Below are 16,605 nucleotides of genomic sequence, written 5' to 3'. Positions count from 1 at the left end.
TTAATTTCTTTCTTTCAACTTTCATTACTGGAAAATTCCTCTCCAGAATCAATTTTGTTTCATATGAAACACACATTGGGCTATTATGATAATAAATACTGTACATATTAGTACTTTAAAGTGCAATGAAAAGTTTTGAACATGTATTTGAAAGTTCAAGTTCATTTATTTCAATAATAGCTACATGAGGTCGAGTATATAAATAAGATGAAAAAAAAATGAATATATGATACATTTACAAGAGCATAAATGAAAGTCTTATACATATGTACAAGGTAAAACAATAAACATACAACGAGAAAAGAAAAGAATGGGATGGTCATATTTTAATTATGGAGGACAGACAGAGCAGAAATAATGTCAAACTTCTTAAATCAATTACAATTTTATAAATGTTGTTGAACATGTTAAAAGAAAGTAATTTAAAAAGAATTAAGTCTGCTTCCAAAATATTTTATTTAAGACAATGTAATTACACAGGTAAATGCATTCTACTGTTTTTCTTTTTCCATCCGAGACTTCATCTTTGTTTCAGCAAAATGTTTCAAGAATGTCATGGTAGATCTATAGGATTCCTAAAAAAAATGATTTTACATACGAGTCTGGTGCTTTTAGCTTATCATGTCTCGATTTTAATGATTCAGAAAGGATTAGGACGCCTTTACCTTGTTAAGAAAGTCCACATCTTCCTTTTCGTAGTCAAAGACCGTTGTCCCTACATAATGAGTATTGATGCCAACTGTTCTAGACACATCTGCTGACTGACGGAATACAAAATCGTTAGCCAAGATAGTAAATACATGTATTAAAAATATCATTAAGGTTTTGACAACAGTAATTTTTTTGTAAAATCAATTTTAAATTAGCCCAAACTGTGTAAATGATTGAGAGTTGCAGTCTTACCATATAAATATTTCTTTGCAGAATTCTGTAAGCACTCAAAAAAATACTTACACTGATTCCCACTTGCGTGACGTTACAAGATAGTCCTGTATAAATTGCCTGAACAAGATTCAGCAATGTCGTCACTTCCTCTCTTTTAAACCCGTGGCTGCAATTTACTATTGAAAATCCATTTTCCTCAATGAACATGACGACTTCACGAAAATTCAACTAAAATGCATTAAAAGTTGAGGATGATATGTGTGGACATCGCCTTGAAAAATAATGATTTTGCCAAAAATGGACCGAAGGCGTACCTTGCCATTTCCATCTTTATCCAAGCGATTAAGAACATCCTCCACAGTGACACCTTTTCCAAAAAGGCGTTCTTTTTCACTTTCAGTGAAACTTTTCTATGAAACACAAACATGTAGCTTCAGTAATAATCTCATAAAAGTGTACCTTATTTTAATCCATTTGTAAGTAAAGAATGAGTGACATAAAAAGAAATATTCACTTTATTATATTTCTTACAAAATCTGTAAATACACTCCAGCAAATATTCACTATAGTTAATTATAGTTTATCATAGTTCATAGTTTGACCAGTACTAGCCAGCAGGAACTGCTCACTGCTACATGGCACCTGATCCCACCTCTGATGTTTTGGAGGTGCGTGTTTGCATGTTTTGCTCCTGTTTTGTATTGTTTAAGGACCATTGTTTAATGGACTTTGGAGTTTGAATACTGCTCGTGATCCCCATATATTTCATACTTAAATACTTTTAGTTCTCCTAAAACCAGCTCATTCATTTATTAAATCTAATATCTACAATATTGATATAGAAATTGAGAGGTATTTAGTCTCTAGATCTAAACAAGAGGCCCATGGGCCACATCGCTCACCTGAGTACCTTAGGTGATGCAGTTCTTTACCAGATTCCCCCTCTTGCTATACCTATCATGCCCAACAACCCCCTTCCCTTTTTTATTTTAAAACTTTAGAATCTACACTACCCAAGGATGCTTCCACGTAAGTTGCAGCTTTCCTGGCCCTGTGGTTCTAGAGAAGAAGGTTTTTAAAGATTTGTTCTATATTTTTCTATGTAAAACTTGGAATTCCCTATTGTGGCCCCGCCCTACCCCCAGGGGTCATGATTTTTACAATTTAATATCTACACTACCAAAGGATGCTTCCACATAAGTATCAGCTTTCCTGGCCACGTGGTTCTTGAGAAGAAGATTTTTAAAGATTTGTTCTATATATATTTCTATGTTAAACTTGGATTCCCTATTGTGACCCGCCCTACCCCTGGGGGTCACTATTTTAACAATTTAATATCTACACTACCCAAGGATGCTCCCACATAAGTTTCAGCTTTCCTGGCCCAGTGGTTCTTGAGAAGAAGATTTTTAAAAATTTGTTCTATATGTTTCTATGTAAAACTTGGATTCCCTATTGTGGCCCCGCCCTTCCCGGGGGGTCATGATTTTAAAAATTTAATATCTACACTACCAAAGGATGCTTCCACATAAGTTTCAGCATTCCTGGCCCAGTGGTTCTTGAGAGGAAGATTTTTCAAGATTTGTTCTATATAATTCTATGTAAAACTTGGATTCCCCATTGTGGCCCCACCCTACCCCTGGGGGTCATGATTTTAATAATTTAATATCTTCACTACCCAAGGATGCTTCCACATAAGTTTCAGCTTCCCTGGCCCAGTGGTTTATAAGAAGAAGATTTTTAAAGCTTTGTTCTATATATTTCTATGTAAAACTTGGATTCCCTATTGTGGCCCGCCCTACCCCCGGGGGTCATGATTTTAACAATTTAATATCTACACCACCCAAGGATGCTTCCACATAAGTTTCAGCTTTCCTGGCCCACTGGTTCTTGAGAAGAAGAGTTTAAAGATTTTTCTATAGATATTTCTATATAAAACTTGGATTCCCTATTGTGGCCCCGCCCTACCTCCGGGGGTCATGATTTTAACAATTTAATATCTACACTTCCCAAAGATGCTTCCACATAAGTTTCAGCTTTCCTGGCACAGTGGTTCTTGAGAAGAAGATTTTTAAAGATTTGTTCTATATATTTCTATGTAAAACTTGGATTCCCTATTGTGGCCCCGCCCTACCCCCGGGGGTCATGATTTTAACAATTTAATATCTACACTATCCAAGGATGCTTCCACATAAGTTTCAGCTTTCCTGGCCCAGTGGTTCTTGAGAAGAAGATTTTTTAGTGACCCCACCCTATTTTTGTCTTTTCTTGATTATCTCCCCTTGTAAGGGGACTTGGCCCTTCATTTTAACAATTTAAACTCCCCTTTACCCAAGGATGCTTTGTACCAAGTTTGGTCAAAATTGGCCCAGTGGTTCTGAGAAGAAGTCGAAAATGTGAAAAGTTTACAGACGGACGGACGGACAGACAGACAGACGGACGGACAGACAGACGGACGGACGACGGACAAAATGTGATCAGAAAAGCTCACTTGAGCCTTCGGCTCAGGTGAGCTAAAAAAGTGGAGGATTATTTTCTTTAACTATCAGACATTTGCAAGTGAGAAATTGAGAAACTTGTATATCTTACACAATGTTTTTCAGTCCAACTCATAGAAAAAATGCTATGATAAACTATTGTTACAGATTTTTTTAACTGTAACAAAGTTTTCATACATTAGTATCTCTGTGTTTTTTTATATACTGTTGTGAGATGTGTATTGTTTTATTATGTATATAATTAGTAACATTAAGTTTCTTGAACATTCCAGAGTGGTCAACATGTTTGGTCATTTTATCTAGAACATTCTTAAATTTTGTGTATGTCCAGATTGTTCCAGTAATATCATGTTTTAACATTTTCTAGAATATTCTAGATTTATAATACTGTATAAATACCCTGTCAATTCAATGCATAGATATACAATAATTGTGAATACTTTGTCGTATAAGCACTATTGAGATATAACTGGGATATATTTTCACTGGGACATTGTGTGCAGCAACGGACACTCTGATGTATGTATTCTTAGATTCTTGCTAAGTTTGTACTTTATGTTTTATATACTTATTATATATTACTGTAAATAAATTATTGTTAAGTTTAAATTGTGTTATTGATCTTTGCTGGCATTTCGGGTAATTCTGACCCATAACAGAATTGGGGGCTCGTCCGGGATAAAGAATTTTTTGCACTTTTGCAGTTTATTGTCAGAATTTTGTTTATTGAACCGTTAAATTTGATTATAAGCCAGCAGAAATCAACATGGTGTTTTCGGTCACAGACTTTCTTAGTTCACCAAGTGTTCAGGTTTTTGATACGTTAAAGAAGGATGACTTGATCGCATTAGGTTTGCATTTTGGGTTAGATGTTAAATCCTCTCAGAGAAAGCAAGACATTAGAATTAAGGTTGCAAACAAACTAGTAGAAGAAAACGTCTTTGAAAAATATGATCTTCCAGAATATACAGTTAAATCAGAGTTAGGCTCTTTTAAAATGGCAGAATATCAGTTTCAATTAGAGTTAGAGAAAATGCGATTTGAAAGAGAAAAATTAGAAAGAGAAGATCGAATAAGAGAAAGAGAGGAGCGAGAAAGAGAGAGAGAAGAACGAGAGCGTGAACGAAAATTTGAATTAGACAAATTAGCAGCAGAAAGAGAAGAGCGTGCAATGAACTTTGAATTAGAGAAATTAAAATTACAAAACCATAAAGAACCGTCAGTTGTCAAAACTGAATTTGACGCAGCAAAAAATATCAGATTAGTTCCAAAATTTCAAGAAAAATCTGTAGACAAATATTTTCCCCAATTTGAAAAAGTCGCAGAGAATCTTAAATGGCCACAAAATGTTTGGTCAACGATGTTACAAAGTGTACTGGTTGGCAAAGCAGCTGAGGTGTACTCTGCACTAGGGGTAGCTGAGAGTTCAGACTATGAGAAGGTCAAGGCAGCAATATTAAAAGCATATGAATTAGTACCTGAAGCATATAGACAAAAATTCAGAAAGTATAGGAAGTTTGATAACCAAACATTTGTTGAATTTTCACGAGAGAAAGAAGATTTATTCGATCACTGGTTTAGATCTAAGAAACTTGATAAAACTTTTGCTAATTTGCGCCAAGTCATCCTGGTAGAAGAGTTTAAGGAATGTGTTCCTCAAGATTTGAAAACACATTTAGAAGATAAGAATGTGAAAACTCTTGAAGAGGCAGCAGTCATATCTGATACTTATGCTCTGTCTCATAAAAAGAATTTTGTATCAAGATCTCAGACTAGCAGTAATTCTACAAATTCAGACACATATAAAAAGAGTGGTTCAGGGTCTCAGTCTTTCACAAGTTCCCAGTCTCCATCCCAAGGTGGTTTTAAGTCCGGTCCAAGACGTGTTGAAGGATCGTCTGGAATAGGGTCGCTTCCTACTTGTAGTTATTGTAAGAAAAAGGGTCATCTGATCAGTGAATGCTTTAAACTTAAGAGAAAAAATGATTTTGATAAAACTCAACCACATGCTTGTGCGGCAGTTAGAGGTGATAGAGAAGCCTTAGTTTCGATTTTTTCTGACACTCCTGATGTCCAGGGTTCACAGTCCAGTTCTATTGATTCTATGGAGGATTATAAGCCCTTTATGTCTCAGGGATTTGTTTCACTCGGTGACTCTAGCGAAATAAAACCTGTCCAGATTTTGAGAGATACTGGTGCTGCACAGACGTTATTGTTAGAGGGTGTGCTTCCTTTGTCTGAGCAGACTTCTACTGGTGGGTCAGTTTTATTACAGGGTGTGGAGCTAGGCGTCATTGATGTTCCCCTGCATAGAATTAGTTTAAAGTCAGATTTAGTTACTGGACCTGTTATCGTAGGTGTTCGACCTACTCTTCCTGTTCCAGGCATTTCTTTGTTGCTAGGCAACGATTTAGCTGGTGGAAAAGTTGTACCAGATCCTATAGTTTGTGAGAAAATCACTCCAGATGTCATGTGCGATGATGAAGATGATGACATTTATCCAGCCTGTGCTGTTACTAGAGCGATGGCCAGAAGACGAGAAATGGAGGCAGACCATACTCAAGCCTTTGACGAGACGAATTCCTCTGTTGATATTGATTTGAATGACACTTTCTTATCTGACCTTGATGGCACTCAAACAAGCATGGAACCACACAATATGAAGAAGCAAGAGAAGAAAGAACTTTTACCAAAATTTGGTGGTGAGGATGATGAGTTGCATCCACTAGTTAGCCAAGGCAAGGACATCCTCAGCCGAGAACGTTTACTCTCTGAACAACATAAAGACCCAGATATCATTCAACTTAGTAAGAGGGCACTTCCACCAGAAGAGGCTATTAAAGTTGGAGAATGCTTCTATATGAAAGATGGCATCCTTATGCGAAAATGGCGACCACCTGACGCTTCTCCAGATGAAGTGTGGCGTGTTGTTCACCAGATAGTGGTCCCAGCTGCTTATCATCGAGATGTCATGAGTTTAGCCCACGATACACCTATGGCTGGTCATTTAGGTATCAATAAGACTTATAATAGGATTTTGAGTCATTTTTATTGGCCTAAGCTAAGAAAGGATGTTTCAAAGTTTTGCAAGTCATGCCATGTCTGTCAGATGGTAGGTAAACCAAATCAGAAGATACCATCTGCTCCTCTCCAACCCATTCCAGTTTTTAAAGAACCGTTTAGTCGAGTGTTGGTGGATTGTGTAGGACCTTTGCCAAGGACCAGATCAGGAAACCAGTATTTACTTACCATTATGTGTACATCCACTCGATTTCCTGAAGCCATACCTCTTAGGAATATAAAGGCAAAGAGCATAGTTAAGGCCCTAACCAAGTTTTTCAGTTTTGTAGGAGCACCCAAGGCAATTCAGTCGGATCAAGGCTCAAATTTTATGTCGGGGTTGTTCCAGCAAGTCATGCATGAGTTGGGTATTAGACAGTATAGATCAACTGCTTATCATCCTGAATCCCAAGGGGCGCTAGAACGTTTTCACCAGACCTTAAAAACAATGCTGAAGACCTATTGTTACCAGTATGAGAAAGACTGGGATGAAGGGGTTCATCTTGTACTATTTGCTGCACGAGAGGCAGTCCAGGAGTCTCTTGGGTTTAGTCCTTTTGAATTGGTGTTCGGACATACAGTTAGAGGTCCTTTGAAATTGTTGAAGGAAAAGTGGCTGACTGAGACTAGTGATCTAAATCTTTTAGATTATGTGTCTGATTTCAAAGAAAAACTTTACAATGCTTGTAAATTAGCACAAGAAAATTTGAAGAGTTCTCAGATGAAAATGAAAATGTGGTATGACAAAGATGCCAGAAATAGGGTGTTTAAGCCAGGTGATAAGGTTCTTGTATTTTTACCTATTCCTGGTCATCCTTTACAGGCCAGATTTTATGGCCCTTATGAAATTGAAAGCAAGATCAGTGATGTAAACTATGTAGTTAAGACACCAGGTCGACGTAAAGAGAAACGGGTTTGTCACATTAACATGTTAAAAGAGTATTTTGAAAGGTGTGACCGAAATTCTGTAAAACCAGTTTCCACTTTAGCCAATGCTAAGACTGTTCAAAATTGTATTGAAAGTGATACGAGTGTAGAAATGAATGAGAAAGATTGTAATCAGAGTGTTCGTTTGAAAAACTCAGAAATTTTGGATGATTTTGATGCCAAACTTGGACATTTGAACATTCATCAAAAAGAACAAGTTAAAAACTTGATGAATGAGTATCATCAAATCTTTTCGGATGTTCCAAAGAAAACTAATGCAGCTTGTCATGATGTCATAGTGAGTGACGTTCTGCCTATCAAACAACATCCGTACCGTCTGAATCCAATAAAATTGCAGTACCTAAGAAGGGAAGTGCAGTACATGTTGGACAATGACATTGTTGAACCTAGTAAAAGTGATTGGAGCTCACCGTGTATTCTTGTACCAAAACAGGACAGTACCTACCGATTATGTACAGACTTTAGAAAGGTGAATTCTGTTACCAAAACTGATTCATATTCAATACCTAGAATCGATGACTGTATTGACAACATTGGAAACGCGAAATTTGTCAGTAAATTTGACCTGTTGAAAGGCTACTGGCAAGTGCCGTTAACAGAAAGAGCAAAAGAAATATCTGCTTTTGTTACACCAGATGGACTTTACCAGTATAAAGTAATGCCTTTTGGCATGAAAAACGCACCGGCTACATTCCAAAGGATGATTCACTCCCTTCTTCAAGACCTTGAGGGATGCGAGGCCTACATTGATGATGTCGTCATATACAGCGACACATGGGACGAACATCTCCGAATCATGCGTGCTTTATTTGACATTTTAGCTAAAGCAAACTTAACTGTGAATCTTGAGAAGAGCGAATTTTGTCATGCTTATGTAGAGTATTTAGGTCATAAAGTAGGTCAAGGTTATGTTACACCCATTATGGCTAAAGTGGAAGCTATTGCAAAGTTCCCGATTCCTACAAACAAGAAAGAATTAATGAGGTTTTTGGGCATGGCTGGGTTTTACAGAAAATTTTGTCCAAATTTTTCCTCAGTTGTTAGTCCACTTACAAATCTTTTACAAAAGAAGGTTAACTTTGAATGGACAAAGGACTGTGAAAAATCCTTTCATAAAATAAAATCTGTCCTTATGAGCAACCCAGTTCTGTCAACTCCAGATTTTTCTAAGCAATTTAAGCTTACTGTTGATGCTAGTGATGTTGGAATCGGGGCAGCTTTGTTTCAAGAACATAGTGATAATATAGATAGAGTTGTTTCTTATTTTTCAAAGAAACTTACAAAATGTCAACAAAACTATTCCACCATTGAAAAGGAATGCCTTGCTTTGTTGTTAGCTTTACAGCATTTTGATGTTTATTTGAATGTTACTTTGCATCCAATTCTTGTATATACGGATCACAGCCCCCTGACATTTTTGCATAAATTGTCAAACAAGAATCAAAGACTGACTAGATGGAGTTTGTTGTTACATGTACAAGAATACAACATAACAATTAAGCATATCAAAGGCAAAGATAATGTTATTGCAGACGCCTTGTCAAGAGTAACGTAAACATACTAGATTTTGTATTAATGTACAAAACTTTTATTTTAATAATATAAGTTTTCATTGACATTCAAACTTTTTTAAGGGGGGAGGTGTTGTGAGATGTGTATTGTTTTATTATGTATATAATTAGTAACATTAAGTTTCTTGAACATTCCAGAGTGGTCAACATGTTTGGTCATTTTATCTAGAACATTCTTAAATTTTGTGTATGTCCAGATTGTTCCAGTAATATCATGTTTTAACATTTTCTAGAATATTCTAGATTTATAATACTGTATAAATACCCTGTCAATTCAATGCATAGATATACAATAATTGTGAATACTTTGTCGTATAAGCACTATTGAGATATAACTGGGATATATTTTCACTGGGACATTGTGTGCAGCAACGGACACTCTGATGTATGTATTCTTAGATTCTTGCTAAGTTTGTACTTTATGTTTTATATACTTATTATATATTACTGTAAATAAATTATTGTTAAGTTTAAATTGTGTTATTGATCTTTGCTGGCATTTCGGGTAATTCTGACCCATAACAATACAAGTACCAGGTAATATTTTGGGAATTAGAAAGAGATTATGGAGAGGCTTTAAATTGCTTACGTCATTTAAGATAGCTGCCAGCTCATCCTTACTTATTGTCTCATCGCTGTTCTCGTCAAATTTCGATGAAAGCTTAAGAAATAGTAGTATACATTTATTTACCATTATAGTTTCTATAAAGATTACGAATTATTTCTTTTATATTTTAAAATTTCTTTCCACAAAGCCAAAAATTAAATAAATGAAAGATATAACGCCTTAAAAACATCATGCAGATTGATGGATTTAAAAAATTAAGAAAATATATTTTCACCTCTAAAAATTTATTAATGGCGTCTTTTACAAGCACATGTTCTTTTCTCAGCTTCATTTCTTTTTTCATTCTTTGTGTAGCTTGTCTGTTAACAAAAAATTCAGACCATTGAGACCACATTTTGAAAGTAAAGACTATTGAAATTTTACATAAGTAAACTCTGTGATAAAAATGATATATACCTGCCCATTTTTGTATCGGGGTACACTATTCGTCTGTTTTCTCTACTCTCGTACACGTCTCTGAAGCTCTGCTGTTCATTATCACTATACTGAAAGTCGTAATTAAAATCTTGATTTTTAAAAAATACTGAAAGTGCATTATAAAATCTTAGAATAAGAAATACTTTAATGCTCTATTTTTCATTTTTTTTTCTTGAGTCATTGGATCTTGTACATGTATATCATGAATTTTATACATGTACTAGTATATATTTTAATTTTTTATGTATATTTTAGCTCATTTGAGCTAAAAGCTCAAGTGAGCTTTCCTGATGACCCCGTTGTCTGTAAACTTTTCACATTTTCAATTTCTTCTAAAGAGCCACTTGGCTAATTTTCATCAAACTAAATACAAAGCATCCTTGGGTAAAGAGAAGTTTAAATTGTAGAAATGCTTATAGGACCAAGTCTCGTTCCAAGATGTGATAATCAAGAAAAGACAAAAATAGGCTGGGTCTTAACATTTTTTTTCTCAAGAACCACTGGGCCTGAAAAGCTGAAACTTACGTGAAAGCATCCTTGGGTTGTGTAAATTCTAAATAATTTAAATCATAACCCCTGGGGATAGGGCGGGGCCAAAATAGGGAATTCAACTTTTACATTGAAATATAAAGAAAAAACTTTAAATAACTTCTCCCAAAGAAAAACTGGGTCAAAGAAGCTGAAACTTGTGTGCAAGCATCCTAGGGTTAACCTTGTATAGATTCTAAATTGTTCAAATTATGACACCAGGGGTGGAGCGGGGCCACAATAGCGAATCCAAGTTTTACATTGAAATATATACTAGTGAAAAAAAACTTTAAAAATCTTCTCAAGAACCACTGGACCAGAAAAGATGAACTTAAATGGAAACATTCTGATGTCGAATAGATTCTGGATTTTTCAAATTATGACCCCAGGGGTCGAGCAGGGCCACAATAGGGAATCTAAGTTTTACATTGAAATAAATAGAAAAAATAAATCCTTGTAGATCTTCCCAAAAACCTCTGGGACAGAAAAGCTGTGTGATATAAAATCTCACCAATACAAAACCCAAAGTTTTTGAGGCTTTCAATTCATCCCGAGCAAACCTCTGTCTTTTGTCCATAATATAATTAATTTTCTCAATTGGTTGTAACCTTTTGAAAAATGTATCTTCTTTCTTCATTGATAACCACCACCCTTGTATAGAATATATAATATATCATAAATTAAAGGTCAAAACAAAAATTCTCTCTCTCTCTGTTTCATGGTATAAATGCCTTAATATCTTTTTAATTACACACCAATATTATTATTGTACAAATATTAAAGTTTACTATAAATTAATAATATTTTTGAAAAATACATTCAAGTAATTTATTTGCAAGGAGAGGTTACTCATTTTTTAGTTTCATTTCAAATGGGCTGAAATCTCAATATCATATGCTTTAATTTGAAGTTATTTGTAAAATGAAATTCGCTCATACCATCAAAACACGAAATGGGATAGTTAACCAGAATTCCTCCGTCTATATAGAGATTTTTTTGGCCGGATATTACATATTGAACGGGTTGCATCAATCCTATAATAGATCCACATACAAAGATTATATCAGCCATATTTAATAATATAATTAGTTAAAGCTAAATTTTGTGACTACAAATTGTTCGCCTATGAAAGTTAAAATTCTGAACCCTAGGTCTTTATGAAAGAGAAGTGTTTCTGACCTGGCAAGCTGGCTGACATGCGCATAGCCATTCTGAGAGGAACATTGGGAGTTGTTTTAAGGTGGAAGTACTCTTCCTCCATATTGTTTACATTCATCACCACGATACAAAGCTCCTTCCCAGTTTTTGTGTACAACTGTAGAAAATTCTTTATAAAATGAGTAAATCATAAACTATACTTTACCACTAGTTTAACAAAATACATTAATCAAAGCAAAATAATGTACAAGTGGAAATCTAAGCTGATTTTTTTCTCTTCAAAGGAAAATTATCTTATAAATAATTTGCCACTTTTAAATTGAATTTGAATTACAAAACATGATCTGGATTCCAAAAGATCGTAAAATTAATCCCAAAAAATCTCTGCATATGGTTCTAGGCCAAATGTCAATTCATGTCTTACAAAGAGTAAATGATATTAATTTTAAAAGAACAAAGGTAAGATGCATGTACTATCAAATCACATCAGGTGTTTTCATTAATATGTTGAGAACTGACATCTTTAAAGGTAGCATCTTTATTCCCAAGCTTTTCCGCAACAAGATCTCCAAAAAATTCAAATAATGTGTTCATTGGCTGCCATCCCAGATGGAACAACATATTTGGTATAAGACTTAATCGTCCTAATCTTGCATCTAAAAATAAAAAAGATATATAGTTATAGTTATTCATGTTATTATTAAGGTTCGTCTGATGTAAACAAAATTTAATATCTTATTTTAGTGAAAGGTTGTGACAATGATAGAAATGCAAGTATTTCTAATCTTTAAAAAAATCATTAGGTAATGTTGTTTTAGCATATTTCTTAATATAATAAAGAGCTCCAATTTCAATTTACAAATGTACATGTTTACCTTATCCAATGTAATCCTATGAAACAAGCTATTTTATTAACAGAATAATAATTTCATATTGATTGTTAGACCATTATGTACACTGATTTGTCCCTAAATTTTTTCCATTATTTCCTGATCATGACAAGGAACACAGGGCGGGTGTGGCAGTTCGGCAGGGGATGCTTAGTCCTCTATTGCACCTGATCCCATCTCTAATGTGGAGGTCCGTGTTTGCTCCGCTCCTTTTTTTTGTAATATTTAATGGACTTCTGAGCTCGAATACTGTTCGTTATCTCCACATATTCCATTGTTCAAGATTAAATTATACGATGTTTAGATAAAAAGGAGGTCTGGTCCGTATTTCTGAGTAGTCTTTTGTTAAATATGCCTCATCTATTTCACTTCTCAAGAGTATATCCTAAGGTATTATGAAGGGTTAGATACATGTATATAAAGAAACCATTTTTGTGCTTTAAAAAAATTATGAGCTTTTGCATTAATTATTGAACGAATCTCATATTTCTTGTGATGATACATACCATAGAACGTTCTGAAATCTTTCTCCAAAACTTCTTTTATTTTCGTGGAATTGTAACCAAGGGCTACCATGCAAGCAGTCATTGAACCAACACTTGTTCCAGCAAAGCGTTTAATTTGCTTTATCAGCCCTAGTTCTTCCAAGGCCTGAAATCAAAGCAATTGCTCATTTTGAACCATCCTCTTGCAAAATCCTACCTGTTTAAATGAGTGTAATTTTATTGCTCGATACTAGAATTATTCTTTTCTTCATGGAATAGCTGCAAATGAAAACAATATAAATGAACGAGACTTATTTTCATTTCAAACATTTTCAAATATCCTTTCTGCTTTCGTTTTTTTTTTTGTGTGTGTGTGTGGGTGTGTTAATTAATATTGAGGTATTGTATTGCAAAGGTGTTGGTTTGTTGACTTTAATATCAACGTAATACTTTTTATATGTCATAAATGTATATTTAAAACATGTTAGTCAGATGATATAAGACGTGTTTTTATACTAATTGTTAGACCGTTATTTACACACTAAAATATCATCGGATTTTCCTGTCATTTCCAGATCATGACAAGGAGCTAACAGCGGGTGTGACTGGTTGACAGGGGATGCTCACTCCTCCATGGCACCTGATCTCATCTCTGATGTTTAGGAGGTTCGTGTTTATTCTGTTCCTGATTGCTATTGTTTAATAGATTTTTGAGCTCGTTATCTCCTGTAACGTTTTTACAATGTACAAATGATTATCAATTGGGTTCGCTTAGGTTTTCTTCCTAAGAATCACGTTTACAATATAAAATCAAAACAAACTTCAATAGCTTCAATGGCACTAAAAAAAAATGAAATTTACTATATATACTTTTTCCTTGGTTCTATCTGAATAATGATTGTCAAACTAAACAATAACGAACTATAACAAAAGAATCACTAATAACTTATCAAACCAATGATCCAACCTTTTACAATATCCCTGTAGCTGCAGACTAAGTGGTTTGACTAACAGTCCGGTTGTTTTTCGACACAGTCTGCAACTACCTAAAACACACCCTAAAAATCATAAAGTCACAGGTATACACTAAGAAACACAAACACAAACACAATCTAAGTTACCAAGACACCATAGCTACTAACAGGACTATTTTTGTTAGACACAAGTTAAAGTCACCGAGACACCATAGCTAGTCACAAAGACACTAGGGAACTAGGTCCCTGGGCTGAGTGGTCTAATTAACAATTTTGTTGTTTCCCGACACAGCCGAGGTACCTCCCTAAGTCACCTAACCCCTACAAAGAGTTACACCAACAGTAAACGAAGCTGGATTGATCCCTGAATTTATACTATTTTGCCTCTGTTCGTTAAAGTGCTAATTGGTTAATAATTCTTAACATTTGGTTGGCTAAAATGTCAACTCTGATTGGGTGCACACAAAATGATTTAATTGGGTGATTCAAAACCATTTCAGTCCACTTTACTTATTCTGATTTATTACACTCCATATACATGTGTTTCATTGTTCCGATACTGCGGATTTCAATTATCATTTTTTCAAAAATCTTTTGCTCTGGAAATTGTTATTGAAAAGCTTGTTCATAATTTTTATCTATGTAAAACGAATCATTTTATGATATATATTAATGCACTAAATGTTTATACCTGGATAGCCCCCGGATAAGCCACACCTTTAGCTCCGCCTCCCTCAAACACAAGATTTTCAAAAGGAAACGGGTCCTCAAAATCTCTAAGGTCCAAAGATATTGGAAAATCCTCTTCTGATGTTTCTAATTAGGAACAAAGTCGTGTTTGGGAGAAAACGTCATAAGTAACAATCTGATTAAAATACAGATCTCTAATAGTGCAAATGCGCTTTGCGCTATGTAGAGATCTTTATTTTAATCAGATTGCATGGGTAACAACATATAAACTGAGAATAAAAAGCTTACCTGGTTCGTCAGAATCATTGTCAACGTCTCTGTTTAGAAGACCTACGATATAGTTGTGTGTTCTGGCATCTTTTTCGGTTGTCTCTTGCGAATCTGTTATCGGTTTGGAAGAAAAACTCCCTCCCATCAGTATTCCTTATAAAAATTATATATGTGATAGAAACGTGTATATACATGTATGTAAATCTGTAAATAAGCCGAAACTGATTCATCTTGAGATATTTGCTTCGAATTATGAAACCACGCATCCAAGTGACATAATGAAGTAGTTACAGTAAACTTTGCTTGGCGACATCTGATATTCAAAAAATGTTGACTGTGTAGAATTTGTGGGCGCAGAATTCACTGTTTTTCCGAAGCATCTAATAGCATTTATATATTGATTAATTGTATGCTGTTTAACGTCCCTCTCGAGAATTTTTCACTCATATGGAGACACCACCACTTGCCTGTGGAGAGCTACAAATTTTGTCCTATATTCGGCACTGAGGGCCATTGAGCAGTGAGGGATCTTTTTCGTGCCAGCACCTACTGCGACACGGGACCTCGATTTATAAGGTCTTATCCGAAGGACCGGTCTCCACGTCCCACAGTGTGATTCGAAACCGCACCGTAAGGATCGACTCCTTACTTCGCGACTCTAGAGCAGACGCTCTAACCACTGCGCCACGCGGGCGAATTAAATAAAGAGCGCATTCAGGTTATGGTAATATTTGATTTTTTCTTCTGTTTCACAATGACTTTTTTGAAATGAAAATTTTGAAAGATTGTGAGAAGATATACAGAATTCAACACAAAATTTTCATATTACTAGAAAAAGCCGTGTTCAATAAAACGCTAATGGTAAACGTGATGAATTTAATTTTTAGGGCCTGTAATATTTTGTCAAAATAGCAAAATTCTCATTTTCCAACAACATGCAAAAAATTATTAGTTTTGATTGAATAGTATTTGAAATATTCAAAAAGTTAGTGCTTTTTTTCTGGGACAACCCTCGTAATTTTTTGTTAAATCAAAAAGGTAGGTTATCTAGTGAAGAAACACAAAGAAAATAGACAGAATTATTTTTGAGTTGTTCATACCTTATTTCCTTTTTTGCTGGGATACAAGATAGATTCATATGAAGGAACGTTATAATGTTAAAAAAAAATTAGTGTTGAGAAGTTTATAACCCATTACCGGAAAAAGGTGTATATCCTGACAAATTTCATCAAATTTCATCAACAAAATTCTTATGGCCATTCAAACGTCTAACATATAGAACACGTGCGTCATTTCCTGTTTCATTGTCATACTGTGACTTAAAGGAAGGAAAAGTAAAAAAAGGAAGACAGATATCTTATTAAGAATAGTCTTTACCTCTAAGTTTATATCATGTAAAAAGGTGTATATTTTCCTTAAACATTAATACTTGTTTATATGCAACTCTGTACTTAATTTTTTTTTTTGAAATAAACAAAACAAATAATTAAGAAATAAAAAAAAAACCAAAATGTGATTTAAAACCCCCCCCAGATATTTTAAAATTTTACATACACAAACTATCGCTTAAAATTGTTCATTTTGAACGTACATTATACGTATT

General features: G+C 34.6%; 1 protein-coding gene across 2 annotated transcripts; it reads right to left on the bottom strand.

Moving 5' to 3' along the window:
* Positions 1-211: 211 nt before the first annotated feature.
* Positions 212-15,155, bottom strand: LOC134262165 (uncharacterized). 2 transcript variants are annotated; one of them, XM_062744557.1, is made up of 14 exons: positions 15,021-15,155; positions 14,734-14,858; positions 13,090-13,234; positions 12,213-12,349; positions 11,715-11,850; positions 11,474-11,569; positions 11,047-11,186; positions 9,987-10,075; positions 9,805-9,889; positions 9,552-9,623; positions 1,200-1,295; positions 955-1,113; positions 666-761; positions 212-575 (listed from the first exon to the last, which is right to left on the bottom strand). In XM_062744557.1, the coding sequence occupies exons 1-14, from the start codon at positions 15,145-15,147 to the stop codon at positions 492-494; spliced, it is 1,587 nt and encodes a 528-aa protein (XP_062600541.1). In that variant the 5' UTR covers positions 15,148-15,155; the 3' UTR covers positions 212-491. The 2 variants fall into 2 exon arrangements, with proteins under 2 accessions (XP_062600541.1, XP_062600542.1); XM_062744558.1 differs by lacking the exons at positions 14,734-14,858; positions 15,021-15,155 and adding an exon at positions 13,611-13,881.
* Positions 15,156-16,605: the final 1,450 nt, after the last annotated feature.

Source organism: Saccostrea cucullata, unplaced genomic scaffold (genome assembly GCF_032062105.1).
Source record: "Saccostrea cucullata isolate Sc308-1 unplaced genomic scaffold, CSIRO_AGI_Scuc_v1 ctg11754, whole genome shotgun sequence".
Classification (NCBI taxonomy): domain Eukaryota; kingdom Metazoa; phylum Mollusca; class Bivalvia; order Ostreida; family Ostreidae; genus Saccostrea; species Saccostrea cuccullata.
This window is presented reverse-complemented; position numbering and strand designations above follow the sequence as displayed.